General features: G+C 38.5%; 1 protein-coding gene across 1 annotated transcript in view; it reads left to right on the top strand.

Moving 5' to 3' along the window:
- Positions 1 to 599: 599 nt before the first annotated feature.
- The window catches only part of GRIA2 (glutamate ionotropic receptor AMPA type subunit 2), a 167,309-nt gene continuing 145,319 nt past the window's right edge, over positions 600 to 22,589 (top strand). The window contains exons 1-2 of the mRNA XM_089912494.1: positions 600 to 730; positions 1,290 to 1,430. Of these exons, the coding sequence (XP_089768620.1) occupies positions 643 to 730; positions 1,290 to 1,430 (229 nt within the window). The 5' untranslated portion in view covers positions 600 to 642. The remainder of the gene's footprint in view (positions 731 to 1,289; positions 1,431 to 22,589) is intronic.

The following is a 22,589-nucleotide window of genomic DNA, read 5'->3' as shown; positions in this document are numbered from 1 at the left end:
GCCGCGCCGCGCAGGCGGGAGCGGGGGCGCTGTCCGCGGTGCTGAAAGGCGAGCGCCGGTGGGCGCGACAGCTCGCGAGACCCGAGGTCTCGCCCGGGGGCCGCGGCACCCCGGCTCCGAGCCGCGCTCCCAGCTCCGCGCGCGCGACGTCGTGGCGCGCGGGGCGCGCGGGGGGAGGGGCGCCCCGGCAGCCCGCCCGCCCGCCGCGACTCGCGCACGCGCGCCGGACCCGTCTCTGAGACTCGCGTGCGTGCGTGTGTGTGTGTGTGTGTGCGTGTGTGTGCGCGCGCGCGCGCGTGTGAGAGCGGGGAGCGGGAGAAGCGCGCGAGGGTGAGTGTGTGAGTGCATGGGAGGGTGCTGAGTGTGCCGCGGCGCTGGGACCACAGCGGCAGCCTGCTGGAAGCTGCATCCAGCCAGTCTCCGGACTTCGCGAGCGGGGACCGGGCGCAGGGCGGCAGCCACCCGCAGGACCTTGGAAATAGGGATTCCTCTGCCACCACGTCGGGTTTCTAGCAGCTCGGTGCTACATTGCTGTCTCAAAATGCAGAGGATCTAATTTGCCGAGGAGAACGGCCAAAGAAGGAAGAGGAGGAAAAGGGGGGAAAAAAAGGGTATTTTGTGGATGCTCTACTTTTCTTGGAAATGCAAAAGATTATGCATATATCTGTCCTCCTTTCTCCTGTTTTGTGGGGACTGATTTTTGGTGTCTCTTCTAACAGCATACAGATAGGTAGGTACCCTTTGTGCTCTGCTTTTGAATTGTGCATAATTTGGTGGTAATCTTTGTTCACGGTGGACAAATTAATTCATGTCATGTAGACTTATGTCATACCTTGACTACATTCCAGATTTAAACTGCCTGGAATATATATGTTTTTCTTAAGATGAGGCAAGGGCAGAAGACTATGCCCCTGATACAAGAGAGGGAAAGGGCTTCTCATTAATGACCCCCAGATTTTTATTCCTTCTGCCGTCACAGCATCTTCCGGTTTGTTCAGGTTCTGTAGGGGTTCTGAACGCACAGCTTGTGATCCCTAGGGAGGGAGGACGTTTCTGGCCACCCACCTTGACCTCGGGCCCCCCTGTGCCTTGACCCTCGGCCTAGGATGCTGCCTTCCCCCCGCACACGCACACGCACACGCACACACACCGGCTCCTGGGTCCGTGGATGTGTTTATTCGGCCTGCTAGTGTGAACGAGGGGCTCCGGGGCAGTCGGGCGCTAGCGGGCTCCCCTGCTTTCCGACGGGCGCTGACACTGTCCTCCCGCTTGGTGTTTGTTCTTTGCAGGGGGGCTGTTTCCCAGGGGCGCCGATCAGGAATACAGTGCATTTCGGGTAGGGATGGTTCAGTTCTCCACTTCGGAGTTCAGACTGACACCCCACATCGACAATTTGGAGGTAGCCAACAGCTTCGCAGTCACCAATGCTTGTGAGTAAGGAATATTTATGTCCTTTCGGGGGGCTGCACGCGGAAAGCGGGCTGGTGTGTGTGTGTGTGTGTGTGTTCCTGCGTGTCGGTGTCGGGGCGCAGTGACTGCACGCGCGCGTGCGTGTGGCAGCGTCGGGGGAAGGTGTCGGCGATCGCGGGGACGCCCGCTGGCTGGGGCCTGGGGGGCGGTGAAGAGCCAGCGAAAGGCGGCGGGGAGTGTGCGCTCTGGGGCTCGGGTAGGGTGGGTGTCGGAGGTGAGGGGGCGCCTTTGGGTGCAGGGCTACCGGCGTAGCTGGAGTCTTCAAGGCGAGCCCTTCACCCCTGTGCCCCGCGAGCACGCGGTGCCCCGGGGCGCGCCGTCGGGCTGCTGGGTAGACGCCACGGCCCCGGGTTGAAATCCGCAGGCCCCACTCGGGGTCCCCGTGCGGACCCCGTGAGCCTGTTATGCTCCCCCGAGACGGGACACGTTGTCACAGCGGTCCCGCAGTACGCTCGGCACCCGAGGCCCCCCGAGGGGCGCGGCGCGGCTGACGCAGGCCGGGGATCGCGGCCCCGGGAGCTGCGGCCCGAGCGCAGCGGCGAGCGTGCCCGGGGCGCCGCGGGCCCTCGCCGGCCGGGGCGCTGGTTCGCAGGTCGCGGGGCTCCCGCCGAGGCAGCGGGAGGAGAAGGACCCGAAAGCGGCGGGATGCGCCGAGTTCGGAAGGTGGAGAAGCCGCCGACCAGCCATTTTAGTCTTCGCAGCCGTTCTGCTAGTCCCGGCGCGGCGCGCGGTGTCCGGGGACCGGCCGCGGGGCTCCATCCAGGCCTCAGAGTGCTGGGACCCAAGCAATTAAGTCCCCGCGCGGTTCCGTGGGAAGGCCGGCGGGCCCGAGTCCAGGCGCGGCCGCCCCCGGACCCCCTGCCCTCTGCCAGCGGCTGGCATCCTTTCCTGCCGCCTGGGTTGCGGGGACTCTTTTCGGACTTGACGTTCTCAGTGTTTACTGCACAGTTGACAGTCTCGCGGGGGGACTTGCAGATGGCTCCTCTCCCACTCTGGCTACTTGCAAAGGAGCCCGCGGAACATGACAGCAGAGAAAGGCCGACCGCGGAGTCCCCACGGTAGACAGGCAGCTGGTGGCCGTCCCGCTGCTCCGTGATAAGCCTTAATCGTAGAGCCCATGGGTTAGCTTGACTGTAGTGTCAGAAACAGCATCCGCTCGGTTTGAAGCTCCCGTCCACCGAACGAATGAAGGAACGAAACCACTGGCTTTGACCGATAGAGCAGGGGTCGTCATCATGGTTCTGTTAGATGCTTAGAAGTCAACTGTTTATGAAAACCTGTTTAAGAGGATTTCAGTGTTGTGTGTTTTCTTCAGATGTTCGTTCTAAGTGAGAAAAGCAACTGGGCATGATGGGGAGGAGAAGAGAGAAAGAGGGAGAGAGGGAAAGAGGGAGAGAGGGAAAGAGAGAGAGAGAGGCTTAAGTGGATTTGCAGTTAAAAAAAACTCCATAGAAGAATATAATAATATACATCTTGGAAAATTTATATATATATATGTATGTATACAAAGAAACCGGCTGTAGTTTAAGTTTTGAAGGCTTTTATGCTTGACCTGTTTACCTATCAGATTTTGATTATTCATTTTATTTGATATCAGGTTTCCATTTTTTTCCCCCTGAATTGTGAGTTTGACACACAGTTGTGCTAAGTATCTGAGTGTATGTAATTGTATACTAGTGTGAAAATGCTGTGGAAAGTAATGAACCTAAGGCAAGACTATGATTATTGGAAGGATCTAGATTTTTAAAACAAGGTGAAAAGAATTTGAATATGGTCAATGACAGAGAAGTTCACTCATTGGTGAAAATCATGCCAGGGCCTGGCTGAGAGCACAGGAGATAGGTCCCCTGAAAGCAATGAATATGTCTTCATTCCAAATGCTGAATGACTGTGCTGGGCCTTTGTAAAGACTAAAAAGTAATGGTTAGGTAAGGTTAGGTGACTAGTTTAGGTCCTCAGTCTCAGTATTTTTGGATAGATTTATTTAATATAAATTTAATTGAAATAAGATATGTAGGCAGAAACTGTACATATATTAAACACATATATAAATCCACACATTTCCACCGAATGAGTATATCCATGTAATAAGAGATACATTTCATTTAAAAAAAAACACAATTTAATTTGCTTGACCATAATTCTGAGAAAATGGGAAAATCAGATCTTCATTTTGCACAGATTTTTTTCTTGTTGTTTTTCTTAGAAAATGGAGCTGAGATAAAAAGTTACATGTGTCCAGGTCCCAGATTTTCTCCTCCATGGATTATTCTAGGACAGTAAAACAAATGATGGTGAAGAATTGAATGCATTTTCAAGTTTCCGACACGGGAATCAGAGCCATGGTCTCTGGAACTCCCGTGTTATAAGTAGTCTTACTGATTGCTGAGCAGAGCTAGTTGAGGCCCTGGTACGGAAGAGAGACTCATTGAATAGAATTTTCTGGAGTTGACATTAACTCATCGACCAGGCACTCAATTTCTTCATTCCTTTGGGAATTTTACAATCCAGAGTTTGCAAAATGAAATGGAGTGTTTGTATCCTTTTTTTTTTTTTTCCCAAGAGCAATAGAAAATGTAAAGTTAGTTTACCTCTTTTCAGAGAGAGAGAGAGAGAGAGAGAGATGCTTGTATAAACTACACTCACAAAGTTAGCAGTCAAGAAATGAATGGAGATCTCTAATATCAAATTTATTAAGATGAGTCTTGATCACTTAAATCGTGCTCAAGGCTTTTTCTCCTTAGCCTTTGTTTCCTTGTCTTCTCAGACAGGGGAGTCCATGATTCTCTCCTATATGAAGTGGAAGCAGCAATGTCAAATATGTTGATAGAAACCCAACCGACTTTCTTCCATTTCCTCCAGAAATCTAAGGAATTCTGCTTCTTAACTCCAGTATTGAAATGTGTATCATCAATCAGTGTTCATAAAGTAGCTTGTCCTTCCTCCGAGTTAAGCCATAAAAATCCCATAGGGTAAATTTAACCCTAAATGTAACATATAAATTTAATATATTAAGAAAGCAGAGTTGTAAACCTTAATAATATAATTTCAAAATAGAAAAGATATTAGTCTGCTAATTTTAGTTGTATTCCTGAGATGGAGGGACTTCTTTGGAACTGCTGAGGCCGATGGGGCTTTCAAGGCCGATGGGGCTTTCAGGGTCCAGCAGGATCCATGGAATGGGTTAAAGTTACGCAAACGAAATGAAGTCATTATATTCTGAACTGGGTAAGTGACTGTGCAGGCTCTGAACTCCCTCCCACTCCCTCTTTCACAGTCACAGTGGGAATAATGGAAGGACCTACTTGTTCCCATTTGTTTCCATGGGTACCTGAGGAAATAAAGACAGATTTCCAATTTCTTACTTTCTCCTTTTATTTTCCCCTCCCTCCCCACTTCCTTTCTTCCTTCTTTCTGATTAGCTAGAGAGCCTACTAAAGTGAGGTGTTTTTTTTTTTCCCTGAAGGTTGCTCAAACATAAGACTTCAATATGAGAAAATCCATGAAATCAGAAAAATAAATAAATTAACATCTGATATTCAACAGTCGAATCAGTAATGGACCTCAAGAATTCTTTCCTTCCTTCCTTCCCCCCTGCCCCCTTCAGTATTTGCTGAGTGTCTTCTAGATGTCAGAGAATAAATGAATGCTGTTCCTATAGTAATTCATTTTTTCCTAACCTTTCCCCTCAATGCTCTTTCAAATAGCTTTCAAATCCTTATTGGCCTGGACGCCTTTCCTGTGCACTGTCTGCTGGGTCTTGTCTAAGAAGTTTAGTCAGAGGATGTGGAGATATTCTAGTAGTTTTTCTGCAAAAGCAATTTATTACTGTAACTCAACATTTTTGTGAAAATAATAAATGTGATATTGGCATATGTGTATACACCACATATTGGGTATAGGTTAACAAAATCAACAGCAGGTTTTAGGCGAATACTACATATGTTTACATTCTAAAAAGTTTTAATAAGGTTTAATGTACTATTTACTAAAACTTTGTTTTAGTAAATTTGTTTTATTTTAAACAAAATAAAACTGTCTAAAAGGGCTATGAACATGAGTATTTGATCACATAGGGCTTTGGAATTAAAAATATTAAATAGTAAATGTCCTCTTCAAAATCTTTCCTATTTTTTACTGAAAGGCTCTGACAAATAGCTATTAAGCTATTTAAAAATAATTTAATAGTTTCATATTTCAATTTCATAACAATAAATTATAAAAATATTAAATTTCAAGAAACACCAGATAAAATCTACTTTTCCTCTAAGCCAGCAGATGGAGATGTTGGAGAAATACTGTTCTTTTGTAAAACTGCTACGCACACTGCCTTTTGAAGCAACGTAAACCCATTCATTTAGAGAGATGGAAGAAATATGTGTAAATGGCATCTATTTTGGAAAAACTCACTTAAAATGATGCGTTTGAAAAATAACTCCGAATTCCTTTTAAAAAGAGTGCCTTCGATTTTATTTTAAAAATAGATTATCTTCAATCTTCTTGTGAATTTGATTTGGAGAGAAATTCAGGAACATCATTGATTATAAATGCTCTTGGACGAGAGAGAATTCTAAAAGTATACTTTTTCCTTGGAGAAAGAATCAAGGCTTTTTAACCCTGACTCTTCAGATCTTATTTATTTACTTATTTTATGGGAGTAGAGTTGATTTACAATGTGGTGTTAGTTTCAGGTGTACAGCAAAGCAATTCATATATATATATATATATATATATATATATATATATAAAATTTTCCTTTATTGATTACTACAAAATATTGAGTAGAGTTCCCTGGGCTATCCAGTAGGTCCTTCAGATATTATTTTAAGGTATATTTATTATCATTGAATTTTAGTCATGAATTATTGAGATTGTGTATCTGTGTTCATCACATTAATTGGTGCTTGGTAAACCTTTATTACACTTTGCGTGAATTTGTGTGTGTGTGTCTGTATAGTTATATTATAATTATAGATTTTGAGTAATTATAGATTGGCTGGGCTATCATGTTTTGTCATTTTGTCGAGGTAATTACGAGAGCCTGGAGTTACCCACTTTAATGTATGCCAGAATTTCATAAAAGCAGAATCAACTTGGATGCTCTTAAGCAATTATGAGAATTTGTGGTGCGAAGAAAACTGGGGACAGATGTACCAGAACACACTACCTTACAACCTGGGGTGTAAATCTTCGATTATAAGCAATTGGAAGTTACAAAGAATGAAGTAGCTCTTAATACATGAGAATAATTAATTTATCATTGGATTTTTTTGTAGTTAAGCTTTCATACTCCATGTATATCACAAGAGAATTTCAAGAAAAGACATTATACCAAACAAATCAAAGAATGGCTTTGGTTGAAATATTCTATTTAGGATGTGAGAAACTGAGTATTTAAATAAAAGTTACTGTATGAAACTATAGAAGCTTCATAGTAACAGGAATTTATTCCTGTGCTATTCCTTTCTGAGGTCTTGCAGACTTCAACCTGCTGACTCAAGAGGTTTCCCTTTCATGTCAAGCCTTTAAAGTGATGGGGTCGTTGCACCTTGACATTAGGACCGTAAAATGCTGATTCATGCCAGAGCCCAGATTCTCTCGGAATGTCTTCCAAAAACACTCACACTTTCAGACGTTCTGGAGCCCTGACGATGTTAAGGAAGGCTGTAGAGGACCAGTCGTTCCCTGGTTATTCCATCAGGTGTTGCCGTATGGTTGACTTTTCAAAGAGCATGGGGTGTTTTCCCTCCTCTTCCTCTGTTCTCCTCCCTTTTAAAAAAAGTCAGTGAAAGTGCTTAATCTGAAGAGCAGATGCTATTACAGGAAATAAACTTAAATTGAAATAGATTTTTTTTTTAAGGTAAGCAGAGGATATACTCCACAGAGCTAAAATCTTGTATTAGATTTAAACATTTTATTGGGATGTTAGTGGCCACTGAGTAAATTATATTTTTCTTCTTTAACTGAATTCTACTGAAGATTCCCCAGACATGATTAAAATCCTAGCTCTTTTATTCCAGCAATTTTCATTCAGATTTTCTGAATAACTCATTACCAAATGTCTTAAGTAACTATGCCTCGTCAATACAATAGGAAAATTAGTTGCTGAATTCCAGGTTACCTACGATTTGTTTTCGAATCTCAAAATCACCCACGATTTAAAAATTTCCCAAAACTAAAAGGTTTCTCAAAGCGGGTTTCACTAATTTGGGAGAAAAATGAATGTGATTCTTACAGAGGTGTCCATTAGTAGTCTAATACCTATTATTTTTGGTTACTATTCAATTTAAAGTATTTTGTCATTTTTGATAATGTTAATTTATAGAATGAAGGCATTTAAAAATTAACGTGGAGAATGAAAACATGCCTTTCTTAATGGCAGGGTCATGCCACTGCTGGCTTTGTGTCCTTCACGATTTTTTATCTATTACACAGACTGCATATAGCAGAGTTTCTTGTTATAGAATTATACTTGTTTAAGTCAGAATTTTGCTCTTACGCTACTTTTGGATTTCAGAAGAAAGAATTTATTTGGTAAAATCTGCCTCCGATCCTATTTAGATAGAGGTGTGATACATTTTTCATTTTCATCTACAACTTAGATATGTTCAAAGTTATTATATTTATCCCTAAAGCTACATTGCTCTATGTTAAAATGCTTTGCTGAAATAAATGCTGTTGGGGTGATGCAGAAGCCATGTTGCAGTGGTTAGAATACAGGGATCCTTTCTCAGGGCCCTGAGGATTATGGGTGTGCCCCACTTCCATTTGTGTTTTGGACTTTCCACAAAAAGTGACTGTTCATATACCTTGAATAGCCACAAAATTGTCTTATCTCCCCCCAACCCCCCATCCCCAGGATATTATATACCACAGTTTTCTGTGAATTCCTTCATTTTTTATTTAAATTAAAAAAACTCCAATATTTATTTTATTTTATTTTTAATTATTTTTTACTGGCGTATAGTTGATTTACAATGTTGTGTTAGTTTCTGCTGTACAACAAAGTGAATCAGTTATACATATACATACATCCACTCTTTTTAAAATTCTTTTCGCATATAGGTCATTACAGAGTATTGAGTAGAGTTCCCTGTGCTATACAGTAGGTCCTTATTAGTTATCCGTTTCATATATAGTAGTGTCAATCCCAATCTCCCAATTTATTCCTCCCTACCTCCTTTCCCCCTTGGTAACCATAGCAAAATTTTTACAAAGCATCGAATTACAAAAATATATATTTTTAGAGATATTTGAGAATGAGAAATTTATAGACACAGTTTCTTATGGACCAGTTGCTTTAATATTTGCACTAATGGGTGTGATTCTTTTATATGTGTGCCTTTTTTTTTCTTTTTTGTATTGGCAGTTTATCCTTAGAATTTGTTTTCCAGTAATTTAGCTATTTTTATCCTATTGATAGCTTGCTTCAGCAAAAATAAAACGCAACTTGTAATTATAGTTTTATTTTTCATATGTTAATTAACATAATATTGCAAAAAATCATCCAAAATGCTTAGCACTAATGTGTAGCTTAAGGTTAAAGACAGTTTTAAAATGTAGAACCTTGACAATTATAAGAGTCTTCAACTGAATAGAACAAGTAGGTTTGGGAGATAAGGGGTCATTATAGAAGGGGATTTATGAGGAGATAGTTTCTTAGATTGTTTTACTTTTCACCTCAACATTTCTTAAAGAAATGACATATACCCGTCACAGTTTTACTGTTTAAATTGTTATTCAGAATTTTACTTTATAGTTTTAGTTTTGTTAATATCTACATTTTTTCCCTGATTTTATTTTAGTATGTACAGTATGAGCCCAAACTGAATTGAATTGAGAAATGCCTGAATTCTACTTTGTCTACAGTCCTCTGAACAGGGCAACATATTTCTACTGAGCTATTTACCCTTTGTGTAAAGTTAATTTCAAACTATAAATACTATGGTATTCGCTTTATGCTGCTCTGATACTTGTACTCTGATCAAATTTCAGTACCTCAGAAGGTGTCCCTTCAATGCAAATATTTTTCGCCTAATCTTTATAAAAAGATATTCAATGCAAATATTCTCCGTCTAATCTTTATAAAAACCCAGTGATACTGATTGAAGTGATAGAAATATGTTTATATAAACTGAGTGTATCTATGCCTATTATGAAAACATAGAGAAGTGTTACCTAATTCTTCATCGCTACAACATAATATGGCCTTGGTCAATCATTTCTAACTTCAGGATAAAATTAATTGAAGCTCATGTTATATAACTTGATAAAAAAAAAGGTTTTCTCAGCCCTTAAACCTTTTGAAGCTGATACTAAGACTTTGCATTAAAATACTCTTTCGTAGTATTCATTTTACAATCTCCCTTGCATAAGTATTGGGTCCACTGCAGTAAGAATATGTCAGCAATATGTGATTATGTATTTTTTATTGTTTATGCAAGAATAAAAGGATAGAATGAGCATTTTGAAATAATTATTTTCACGCCAAAAGGAAAAAAAAATCCTTTGTTGTAGATTGAAATTGCGAGATTTCTTACTGTGTCAGAAGGGGACTGTGGACAAACAGGAAAAATTCCAAGAGGCAGTGCAACTGGGTGTACTGGGCAGAGGAGTTGGAATTTGGAACTGGGAAGTTTTTCCTTTTCTCTCTCTTTCTGTTTCAGCTTCTCGTTGACCTGGTGTTTGCTTAGTTTGCATGGCTGCAGTCAGGCTTCTACACTTACATTGAGCTACTATAAAACACTGAATTCTTATCATAATATTACTTTTGATAGATAGAATTTGTTAGATACTATTAACTACTTCCAGAGGGAGAAAAGAAAGAAAAGAAACATTCTGGATCCCTCATAGGCAAAAACACCACTTTCAGGCACTTATTATTCTAGGCTGGTAAAAGAGTCGTTCTCGGTAAAACATTGACAGAAAAGTTTCAGAAAACGCTGTAGCTAAAAATATGTAATGTGGAACGTACTACTAGGGTTTGCATTTATGAGAGTCATAATAAACTTCATCTCCTGCTTGGGGTTCCTGAGATGATTTAGGAACGCAACAACTGATAAATGCTAATAGAGCTTATCAGCACAACACAGAAAAAATTGTCTTTTAGTTTGTTATCTGGTGGTGATTTATTCTCCTTTGTTTTTTTTGTGGTTTTTTTTTGCGGTACGCGGGCCTCTCACTGCTGTGGTCTCTCCCGTTGCGGAGCACAGACTCAGCGGCCATGGCTCACGGGCCCAGCCGCTCCGCGGCATGTGGGATCTTCCCGGACCGGGACACGAACCCGTGTCCCCTGCATCAGCAGGCGGACTCTCAACCACTGCGCCACCAGGGAAGCCCTCTTCTCCTTTTTTAACATCTAGATAATGGTCATTACAATCCTAGATATATTTTAAAATATGTTATCATGTCTTACAAGAATATTTAACAAAATTAATGATAATTCTTGAATGATATATAGGGTTTTTTGTCATTAAATTTAGTCACGCAAAAAATTATTGAAGTGCAATTTGGGACTGAAACGCAGAACACAATGAGTAGTTTCAATCTGAAGAATAAAGATTGTAAGGTGTAGGGGGATCAGTTTGGTCCATATATTGGGGAATATTGTCATCTACATTTTAGTGGCACTAATTTGGAACATTTTAAACATACTCCTCAGAGGTTTCATGTAAGCTATTTATTGTGAATCACAGATATTGAAAAGGACTGCCTGTTTTCAATAATCCAGCTACCATAGAAGTAGCTCCTGGATTCTAGAATGAGAGGAGGGCTTCCCTTAAAAAGAAAGTCTCTCCTCCTCACAAGAATTTGGCAAGGAAAGTTCTGGAAGTGCCGATCTCCAGCCGTGGTAGGGAAAGTGTGTGTTTGCTAGTTTTTCTAGAGAGATGCACTTCAGTTTAGGGCATGAGTTTCTTCTTTATTCATATCTTATCTTGTGCTTGGGAGGAATTGAAAGATTTCAATCTCATTTTCAGTTTGTGTATGAAATGGAGGTATTGAGCTTTGTAATTCCTGAGCATTTCACAGTTTGTAGCTTTATTCGTTTTATCAGTTTTTAAGTTTTTACTAGTTTACAGTGTTATTATTAATTTCCATCTGGAGAGGAAATTTTCGGAACAGAGGCAACAATTCAGAGGGAATATCGAGGAGCAATAGCGTTTCAGTTTTTTTCTTTATCTCTCAGAACACAGACAAGTCAAGAATCGTCATCTTAATGATAAATGCGCAAGCGTTTTCTCTACAAAAATAAAAGACGATGCTTCTTTGCAGTTTGCAGCCATGGTGTCCTGGGACACAGAAGAGCGTTAGTTGAGTCTAAACTTGGAACGGAATTCTGGTCCTACTGTTAGATGTGTGGCATCAGACAAGTTGTTTAGCGCAGCTCAGTCTCCATTTCCACCTTTGTAAAAGGGAATCATACATTATAGGATTATTTTGGAGATGGAGAATAGGCGTAAAAGCCTGTGTTTGGCACATCTAAGTGCATGGAAGTTAGCGGGCTTGTTGTCACACTCAGTGTTGAGATCTTTGGATGGTTTTGATAAGCACTTGTTGAGGACAGAGGAAAATGCATTTCTAGTTTCTTGCTGGAATCTTTTTCTGCTGTTCGTATACCAGGGCAGGACTGTTGGGTGACGAAGAAGAGACTAACGAAACAAACCGCATAAGCCCCTTAAAGATATGTTTAGCACGCTAAAATAGGAGAATGGTTTTTAAAAATCAAGGTGCTGAAACTCAAGCAGTATCACCATGTCGCATGTCACTTCCAGGAGGATGTTGAACGGTTTGGGCTGTTCATCCCTGGTGGGGCTTTCAAGCACATAATTAAGATAGCTACACACATTGTCTAACTGTGCACATTATAGATTCCTCATGATTTATCTCACCTAATTAATTAAATTATATTTATTTAAATGAAAAGCAGATGAGAGAACCCAAGCTTTAGAACCAGACAAATGTGGGTTTGAGCATGATTAGGAGCTTTATGACACAAAGCGTGCGTTTTTCTCTTTTGTGGGACGAAGCTGTTTCCTCACCATACCTGATATTGTTATTGGGGGTTGAAATGAGAAAATAAGAGCCTTGATTAGTTTGTCATAAGTGACCCCAATATTCCCTTCTTCCCTGTATCCCAGCCTTTTACTGTGAACCAAACAGTGTGCTTGGAGAGGTGGAGGAAAATAAAATGGAAATTCTTGTCTTCAGAGAGCTTATATATTCGATAGCTTTATATTTACGCATAACTTTTGTCTTCTCAAAACACTTTCCTAGCTGTTTGGTCTTCACTGTAGCTCTGTACAGTTTATAGGATAAATGGAATTATTATTATACCCATTTCCAGGTGAGAAAACAAATTGGAGTTGTTCTAAGCAACTCTAAATTTGTGGAGGAACTTCTTTTAGAAAACACATCTTCTGCTTCCTGGGTCAGTGTTTTCACAGTGTCAGAGGGCAACGCAGCCAGTATACTAAAATGAGCAGGTGTGGTTTGAAATTACGGCTCCAACATTTACCAGTTGTGAGACTTTGTATATATCAGTTAAACTTTCTAATCCTGTTTCCTCCTCTGTAAAATGGGGGCTATTATAATGCCTGCCTCATGAGGAAATTGTCAGATTCCAAAGATAATCATTGCTCCATATAAGACAGTGACTGATGCTGCTAATTTCAGTGATTTCCTATCTCCCCGAGTGCATATTAATTATATACACTTAGCTCCATGCTTTTAGAGGCATGGAAGGGAAATAGCTAAGGAGATCTAACGTAAGCTCTCTGTGTAATTTTTAAATTAGTAAGCTTCTTTAATACAACCATTTGAGCTAATAGTGGAGACTAGGGTTTTACTGTTGTCATTTTTAGAATACTGGTGAATGTGCACATTTACCAAGAATTTTAATGTGTTCTTGATCCCAAAACAGATAAGCAGTAAGAACTAAAAATCATGCATGAGGTAAAGAATGCAGATTTGGGTTATCGTTAAGTGTGCATATGTAATACTGTTCAGTTATCCGTTCCACCATCAGTACATTTGAGCAAATAGAAATGATGGTGTCGTTGCCCATGACGAGGGTGACATTAGACACGGGACTGGCTCCTTATGGCTTCTTCCCTGTGGATCAGTCGTCTGCCTCTTACTGCATCCAAATCCATCACAGGATTCTCTTCTTTCTTTACCTTTCTAAAATTTTAGTAGATACCTGTTTAATGCCAATCTTTTAGGTAATGTCTCAGGTGACAAAGAACAAGATAAGGTTTCTGTATTGGAAATTATTCATGGGTGCAGAATTATTTTATGACAAAAGTAGAAGTAGTTAATCCAGGTCAGCTACATGATTTTTCGTATTATTGTAGAATGTATAGTGTACTCATTGTTTCTGCATCACTTATAAATATTATCGTCTACCTTGGAACTAGATTTGGATCAAAGTGTCTTAAGAGCAGGAATGGTAACTATAAAAATTATGAAGAAAATATAAAAGAGGTAGAAGCTGAAAACTCATTGCTTGTATACTGACTTAGAATATATTGTTGAAAAATGGGGCAACTAAATGAGGAACTAGTGATATTAACAGTGATGTGAATTGCAGGTCTTTTGTAAACAATTTTAAGTTTTGAATCAGATTTGGAGATGATAATTTATATTTTATTTTGCAAGATTTTCCTTTTTTTTGGCCGCTCTGCCAAAAGTTCTTCAATTCAGTTTCAAATATCATAGACTGCAGAAATTGCTGGGTAGTTCTATATAAAATAATTTGATGTTGAGTAAATTATTTAATTATTATAAATACTATTTTAGTTTGTTACTGAAGAAGCAGGTTGCAAGTCTTACAATACTGTAATACATTGGATAAAATATTAAAAATGTTGATGCATATAGCTATTTTGAGTAATCTAAGAGACACACCTGGCTAGTTCTCCTGTAATGTTAAAACAGATTTTATATGATCTAAACGATTATAATAACAGTTTGAAAATTTCAGGTGGCAAAATCTTGATTATCTGAGAAAAATTGAATCAGTTTTAACATGTAGAAGAAATATATAAAAGTATTAAAAATTGGTCAACAATATCATTTAGGTATTGTGGGTGATTTAAAACCTAAAACATGCAAAAATTAGAATTTAGATTCTTAAGGATTGTGTTTTGAGGTTTAAACATTATGAAGTAAGTGACTCAGTCACGTGGTAATTTTTAAACATTACAAAAGGGGATACAATAAATACTACCCATGTCTTTCCTCCCCTAATTCCGCTTCTCTCAGATAATCACCATCAATGGTTTCCAGAAATACTAGTGTCATAAGTACACTGTTCTTTCCGTATCTTGATAATTTGCTATATTAACATAAACTGGAGACCTCTTTTATCTGCACAGTTTCCTCCTTTAGAGTTCCTGCGTGGTATTCTGTTGTTATTTAGCCTGTCTTTTGTTGATGACTGCTTCCATCTTTTCCTGACTGTGTTAATAATGTGTGCCAGTGGGTTTGCAGAATAGATTTCTGTGAGTGGAATGACTGAGTCAAAGGATGTTTGCATTTAAAATTTTGCTACATATTCAAAAAAGGTATGCGATTTACATTGCTACCTAGAGTGTAGGACGATGCCTGCTTTCACCTACTCTTAGGACTAGTGTACGACAGTAAACTTGTCTAAGGTTTGCCATTTGCTATTTCACTGCTTAGATTTACGACGATACGTTTTGACTGAAGTTAAACGTCTCTCACCACATTATTTGCCTTTCTGTGTATGTGTGTGCATGTGCTTGCACTCAAGGGTCTGTTCATAGCTTTGCCTAGTTTTCTCTTGGGTTGTGGCTCTATTTATTATTTATCGATATAACATGCATGAAAGCAACACCTACTTGTCATGAGTTGCCACTGTCTTAGCCAGATGTGTTTTATTGAAGTATATATAGGTGATGTACAATGTTGTGTTAAGCTCTGCTGTACAGAAAAGTGATTCAGTTATGCATATATACACATTCTTGTTCTGATTCTTTTCCATGGTGGTATATCACAGGGTACTGAATATAGTTCCCTGTGCTCTGCAGTAGGACCTTGCTGTTTATCCAATCTATAAATACTAGTTTGCATCTGCTAATCCCCAACTCCCAGTCCATCCCTCCCCAACTGCCTCCACCTTGGCAACCCCAAGTCTGTTCTCTATATCTGTTGTTCTTCTTTTAACCTGTTCATGATTTTTTAAAACCATGATTTCTGTTTATAATTTTTAAGAATGCATATATTCTTAAATTTTCTTCAGTCAAATTTAGAAGTGGTTTATTTTATTGCTTCAGGATTTTTGTGCTTTGCTCAGAAAGACTTTCCCACTCAGGGTGGTTTAAGGAAAAAGAACTGCTCATCCTTTTACTTAATACCCACCCTGTTTTGGTTTCAAGATTTGAAACGTATCTTTCATCTGGATTTATTTGGGATAAATACTAAAATAGGTATACAGCCTTTTCTTTTCTTTCATAAGGTTAGCCAAATTTCACAGCATATAAAAAAATCCATTTTTTCCTCCTCAATTTGAAATGCCATCAGATATTCTTCTTGTGTAAATAGTTCCTCAGGGATTTAAAAACAAAAAGGAAACTTACGCAGAAAATGAAATAAACAAGATTAAAACTCTATTACAGGCAAAGGAATGTAAGTTCTGCAAGGTACTTGTTTCCTGAGTGATGCTGTCCCTATAAATTGTGGTTGTGTGTCACTGTGGTCTCAGATCAATAAAGAGGATATCAGACTCTGAAGGTTCACTGAGCCCAGAGGGATAAATAAAGGATTGTGTTATGTTTCTGGCTTGCATTACAGCGCTAATGTCACTTAAATGGACTGCTGGTTTGCCTATTCTTAACCTATATCAAGGCTTAAGTAATGGGTTATGATTATGACTTGGGTTTCGAATGTCCCTTTGAAGATAACTTAGTGTAACAATCCATATATGTTCACAAATAGAATATTAAAACCAGAGAATGCAGTTCATATGCAATAAAGGTAAAGAAATTCAGATGCTTGTGGTTTTATTAACTTATAGTTTCATCCTCAGTTTGTCTTAAAAACTAGTTATGTGGTCTCTCTAAAGCCAAATATCCAGCTATCTATGGTATAAATCTGATTTAAGCTGGAATGCTAAATACAATACTAAATTGTTAATTTCATCAACGAATACTTTCAGTTTGCCTTATGGAGGATGGCATGCACTGTGGATTTTTGGCCAAACATCAGGGAATTTATAAATCTTTAACAACTACATTTTGTGGAACTCTGAACTTAATGTGGCCCTGAAGTGCCTTTCCATGATCATTAAAATGGAAAGATTTTAACTTTCGAGATAACAGTTTTACAAAATGTATTTCATTCAGTTTCTTTAAGTCTCTAGTCATCTGTTTCTATTTTAATATCTTTTGGAGAATAGAAAAATGTTACCTGGATGAACATAAAACAATTACATAGGCAGAACTTCAGTGTTAATTTTTTATGTTAATACTTTAAACAAATTAAATATTTTCCTAACATTGGCTTGGTCTCATTCCTTACTCTACTCCTAAAGGCAAAGGAAAGTCCGAAAAAGCCATTTTTCAGAACTAAAGATGCTGATGTACCACTAGGGTGTATGTAATGTAGTTCTGGTCCTACAGGACAGACAAAGGTGGACTAAACAAACAGATTTTTCTAAAGGACTCCATGGAACACAGACCCTGTTCTCTTTTAAGGGATGACTTCTGCTTCTCTTTTCTTTCTTTTTTTTTTGGCTGTACTTACACTTGTGTTTAAATGGATATTAATATATGTCATAATAATTTTTTGTTTTGATTTAAAAACCTCAACGTTTGAATCAGCTTTCCATTTACTTTTAATTCTCTTTGGCAAATTCAGGTTTCAAAGCACTCTGTAATCATATTTGTCCTTATTTCCATTCATTTTTATTTAGCTCTAAGTTTTCTCAAGGTGTTTGTACATCATAATGTTTCTCAGGTGAATCTAATTCAGGACACATTTATTTAAATCTTCCTCCAAAATTAACATAAAAACTTTCTAAAGTTCTGATTAGAAAAATTTTCCTAATTATAAAAGTACTTATTAGGTGGAAAACTTGGAAAACACAAAAGAAAATAAAAATCAACATTAATTTTACTCAAAAAATAATCACTTGTTAATATTTACCAGCGTTCTTTTGTACATAATGTCATACCTGAAACATTTTTGGATGGCAGTAAAGCCATTTATAAACTTAATTTTCATCGGTTAGTAATATTTATCCCCTAGATTAATTAATCGTCTTTTTTTTTTTTTTTTTTTTTGCGGTACGCGGGCCTCTCACTGTTGTGGCCTCTCCCGTTGCGGAGCACAGGCTCCGGACGCGCAGGCTCAGCAGCCATGGCTCACGGGCCCAGCCGCTCTGCGGCATGTGGGATCTTCCCGGACCGGGGCACGAACCCGCGTCCCCTGCATCGGCAGGCGGACCCTCAACCACTGCGCCACCAAGGAAGCCCTCGTCTTCTATTTTTACAGATTTTTTTTGAATCCTTCTTTTATCCATTATAAAATATTGCTGCAATTACAAATCTTCTGCATATGTATTTTCCCTCATTTCTGATGACTGAAGTATTATCACTGGATAAAAGGCCATGAAGCATTTATTTAAGTATTTCTGGTAAACACTAAGGAAAGCCATACCAATTTATAGTCCTAGCAACAGTCTATAAAAAGTCTAATCTCACAGAACCTCAGCATCAGTGTTATTATTTTTAAACATCCTTATATATTTCATCACCAGAAGATCCTTTTTGTTATATAAAACAAGTTTTCATGTTTGTTACACATTTATGTTTCTTTTTTCACAAATTGTTTATTACAATCTTGTACCCAAATTTCATTTCCATCTTGGTATTTTTTCCCCCATTGAGTTGCATAAGTTATTTAGTCAAGATCAGTGTGGGAGAGGAATATGGGGCTAGGGAGTTGCCCATCGAGCAGTTAAATGCTGTGGCCAGACGGGGACCAGGCCACTTCAGCATCCGTTTCACTGGGTGGAGCTATTCACATGGCTGTGTCCAGCTCCAAGGCAGTGGAGACTAACTGTCCTTGGGTCCAGAGGAGGAGAACAGTATGTTGGAGAAGATTATTAATGTCTACAGTAACTGCGACCCCTCTGCCCATCAAAACCTACTTAATTTTTTGCCTAAGTTTATTATTGTTCCTTTCAATTTTGCATAGGATTATTTTTCAAGTATTGTTTCAAAGATTTTTTTTTTTGGAATTTTTCCCCTCCAGTACATCTGCACACATTTAAAACTTCTAATCACATAGAAAGACAGAGTGGAGAACAATTTACGTCTCTCTCCTTACATGTCTAGTCTTTCTCTAGAGATGGCCACTTTTAACCATCTCTGTTATTCTGCTAGTGGTTAACTCTATATTCGTAACATGATCATACCATCAATTTTATATTGCTCTGTTTTTCATTATAACTTGTATCAGTATACTCAGAACCATACCTCTTATTTCAACAGTTACAGACATTCTCTTGCAACTGGCTACCTTATGAGGTGATAACATTATTGAATCCAAATTGAGAATATTTACATTCTCCTCTGTGTTTATAATTGGCCTTACATACATATACTTTGTATATACGTTTATTCTGAAAGCTGGAAATTAAATAAGTATTATTTACTTAATTATCTATAGCTATTTGAGTATTTTTCATTGCAGACTGTTTTTTCTTTCCTGGATATTTGAATTTCCCATATTTCCTCTTGCATGATGTGGCCTTAATATCTCTGTAGGCTCTTCCTATTTTGTATCTAGTTCTTGAATTCTAGTTTTCCAGAGACTTGCTTCCATCTTCCTCATGCAGTCTGGACTGACTGGTCTGAATCCTCCTATGCAGGGATAGCACCGTCTTTCTGTGGTTGACCGTTTGTGTTTCTAACTCTTGGCTTATTTCTTCATACGCTAAATCCATTTTTCTTTATCATTTATAATAATTATTTTAAAACAATTTTCTAAAATAATGAAACTTCATAACTTCATTGTCTCTCTCTCTGTATATGTATATATATATATATGTATATATATGCACGCATACATAGATATATAAGCCTTGCTGGATACTGATTTCTAGGATAAAAATCACATTTTCTTAGAACGCAGAAGGAATCCTACATATGTTCTATTATAACATGTTGTGTCCTTGTTCTTTTGTGCATTTACTATTTCCTGTTTGGAAGCTTCTGGGATTTTCTTTTTCTTTAGTCTCCTAAAAAAAATTTCATAGTGATTTTCCCAGATGGGCATTTATTTCCCCATCCTACTCAATGTTCAATTTGAAAACAGACTCCCCTTTCAGATCTGGAAAATTCTTAGCCATTATTACTTAGAGGATTTTCCCTCCTCCATTTTCTTTATTATTTCTTTCTAGATAGCTGTTTCGTTGACTTCTGCTCTTATTTAGAATTTATTTAATGTAACATTTCAAATGTTAACATTTGAAAGTAGGCCACCCATCAAATTTTTCATGAAGCTGTCCTTTTTTAATTTTTACTAATATCGTGCAACTAAAAGAAATTACATATCATTTGCTTGGCTAAAGACAACACTAACCAATGCTGAGATTGTCTTGAACAGCTATACCTAATAATGCTTAACCAAACACGTGCCTTTTCCCTTCCTAGTCATTGAATGGCTTTTGTGGAATTTTGAAAACCACAGAGACTCACAGGGCTAAGAGAAACATATTTATAAGGGATGAGAAAAACAATACAAACAGCAAAGGCTGAGCATTAGAATGAGGAGAACAGATGAGCAGGTGGTAAATGTGAGCAATAACTTAAATAATATTAGATATCTGGTTTGTTCCAAAGAGTCATGCCACATTGCTGACTCTTATTTCACCTTGTATTTAATTACAAGTTGCTTTTCTTTGCTCTTTGCAACAGTTCTGTAAAACCTATACACAGTTGACCCCTTGTATCTGCAGTTTCCAGGTCCATAGATTCAACCAACCACGGATCAAACATATTTGGAAAAAGAATTCCAGAAAGTTCCCAAAAACAAAACTTGAATTTGCCTCGTGGGGGCAACTATTTACATAGCATTTGCATTGTATTTACAACTATTTGCATAGAATTTACATTGTATTAAGTATTATAAATAATGTAGAGATGATTTGAACTATACGGGAGGATGTGCATAGGTTATATGTAAATACTATGGATTTTATATAAAGGACTTGAGCATCCTGAGATTTTGGTATCCAAGGACCAATTCCCCTTGGATTCCAAGGGACGACTGTATTCACCACCTTCATCTTTGCCATCTCCTTCTTTATGTTGCCAACGTAGTTGGATTTTTTATATCTCTTTGATATTTCATCTTAGGCATATGGCTTTTGAATTTTGAATGTGAAGATCACCATAAGCTTCATTTCTAGGATCTTAACCCTAAAAATCAGCCCGGTTGAGGCTTCACCTATGTTTTACCAGATACATCACTAATGATCAAATAGGGTAAAAATATTAAGTAGAAAAAAATATTAAGTATTTGAATAAAGAAAGAGAGCCCTGGAGAGTTCGGGATTTTATGTTTTCACTGTTAACATTTCCTTTTTCTTGGTGATAATGGAGATCCTTAGCCTCAGAAAATGAAAGAACAACTGACTAGGCAATCACATGAATGATAACATTTCTGGCTGAGAGAAGGTGCAGTTCATGAAATAATCTTTTTTTCTGATGAAATTCAGGGAGATGGATTTGAATGCTTTCTGATGATAGAGGTGCTGGTGAGATTACTCATGTCATATGACTCTTCAGAAGAGTTTAACACTCTTTCCACAAAAGTACAGTTGATTTTCGTTATTCACTGTAGTTGTTCTATACAATCGCTGTGAACACTGAATTAGAGAATACTGACCATTGCTCCCGGGAAGTATAGAGCCTCTGGTCACAACATTTTCATCAACTAATCAATTCGTGACTTTGATGTGTGTCTCTGTTTCAGTTGCCTTATTTAATATATATTGTTGATGCCCTAACATTAAACTCGTGGCCAGCAGCCTAGAACTCACACCTGAGCAAAGATGAAATAAGAGTCAGGAAAGTGGAATGCACAAACCTAATATCTAATATTATTTATGTCATTGCTCACATTTACCTACCTGCTCCTCTGTTTTCCTCATTCTAATGTTCAGTCTTTGCTGTTTGTATTGTTTATATCATTATTTGGAAATATATTTCTCTTATCCCAGTGATTCTCTGTGGTTTTCAAAATTCCACAAAAGCTGTATTTTCAAATAGTCATGCAATGAGTAGGAAGGGAAAAAGCCAATGTTTGGTTAAACGTTATTAGGTATAACTCTTCAAGACAATCTCAGAATAGGTTGGTGTCTCTTTAGCCAAACGAATGCCGTCTTGCTCTTAGGAGCACAAGACTTCAGCACTAAGCTTGGGGGCCATTTTAAACAGCAAAAGCACTAACAAAAAGCACAAAATTGCAAAAAACGTGGCACTACGTAAACTGGGAAAGAGACACTTGTTTATAGTATGAGGACTGAAGCAAGAGACATTCTTGTCTTGTTTGACCACAGCTGAGCAACCTGTGTATTGGGCGATCACTCGGCACACCCGTGAATGACTGCAAAGGGGCTGCCGGTATTGATTAGGGGGTTATAAATAAATCTGAGTGAGTAGGCGAGGTTACAAATACAAAATTAGCGAATAATGAGAATTGACTCTTTGTTTGATTTGAGCTAGTTTGGGCAATAGCTCTCTATTTACTTTGCGAGGCTGCTAGAGGTTAAGGTATTTCACCCAGCTTTGAAATGTTTATAATTACCTATGATGATAAAACACCTTAGACTTGAAAGGATAAGAAACTGACATTTCTTTAAACTCTACTGAAAGAGTTGAAAGGAGAAGAAAATGCTTATTCCTATAAATTCAATTTCATGATGGCACAGCTGAAGGACAAAGCATTTTATTTTATTTTCTTTCTTTAATAAATGTCCCCTAAATGTGAAAAGTTTAAAGCACTGAAGGGCATTAAGCTCCTTTGAAGTGCCGAGGAAGCAATCATTCTTGTGAGTTGTGTCGTCCTAGGTTATTTTCCATTCATGT

The sequence above is a fragment of the Delphinapterus leucas genome, chromosome 5, assembly GCF_059928025.1.
Source record: "Delphinapterus leucas isolate spDelLeu-1000000601 "Yukka" chromosome 5, BTC_Dleu_Yukka2, whole genome shotgun sequence".
Lineage (NCBI taxonomy): Eukaryota > Metazoa > Chordata > Mammalia > Artiodactyla > Monodontidae > Delphinapterus > Delphinapterus leucas.
This window is presented reverse-complemented; position numbering and strand designations above follow the sequence as displayed.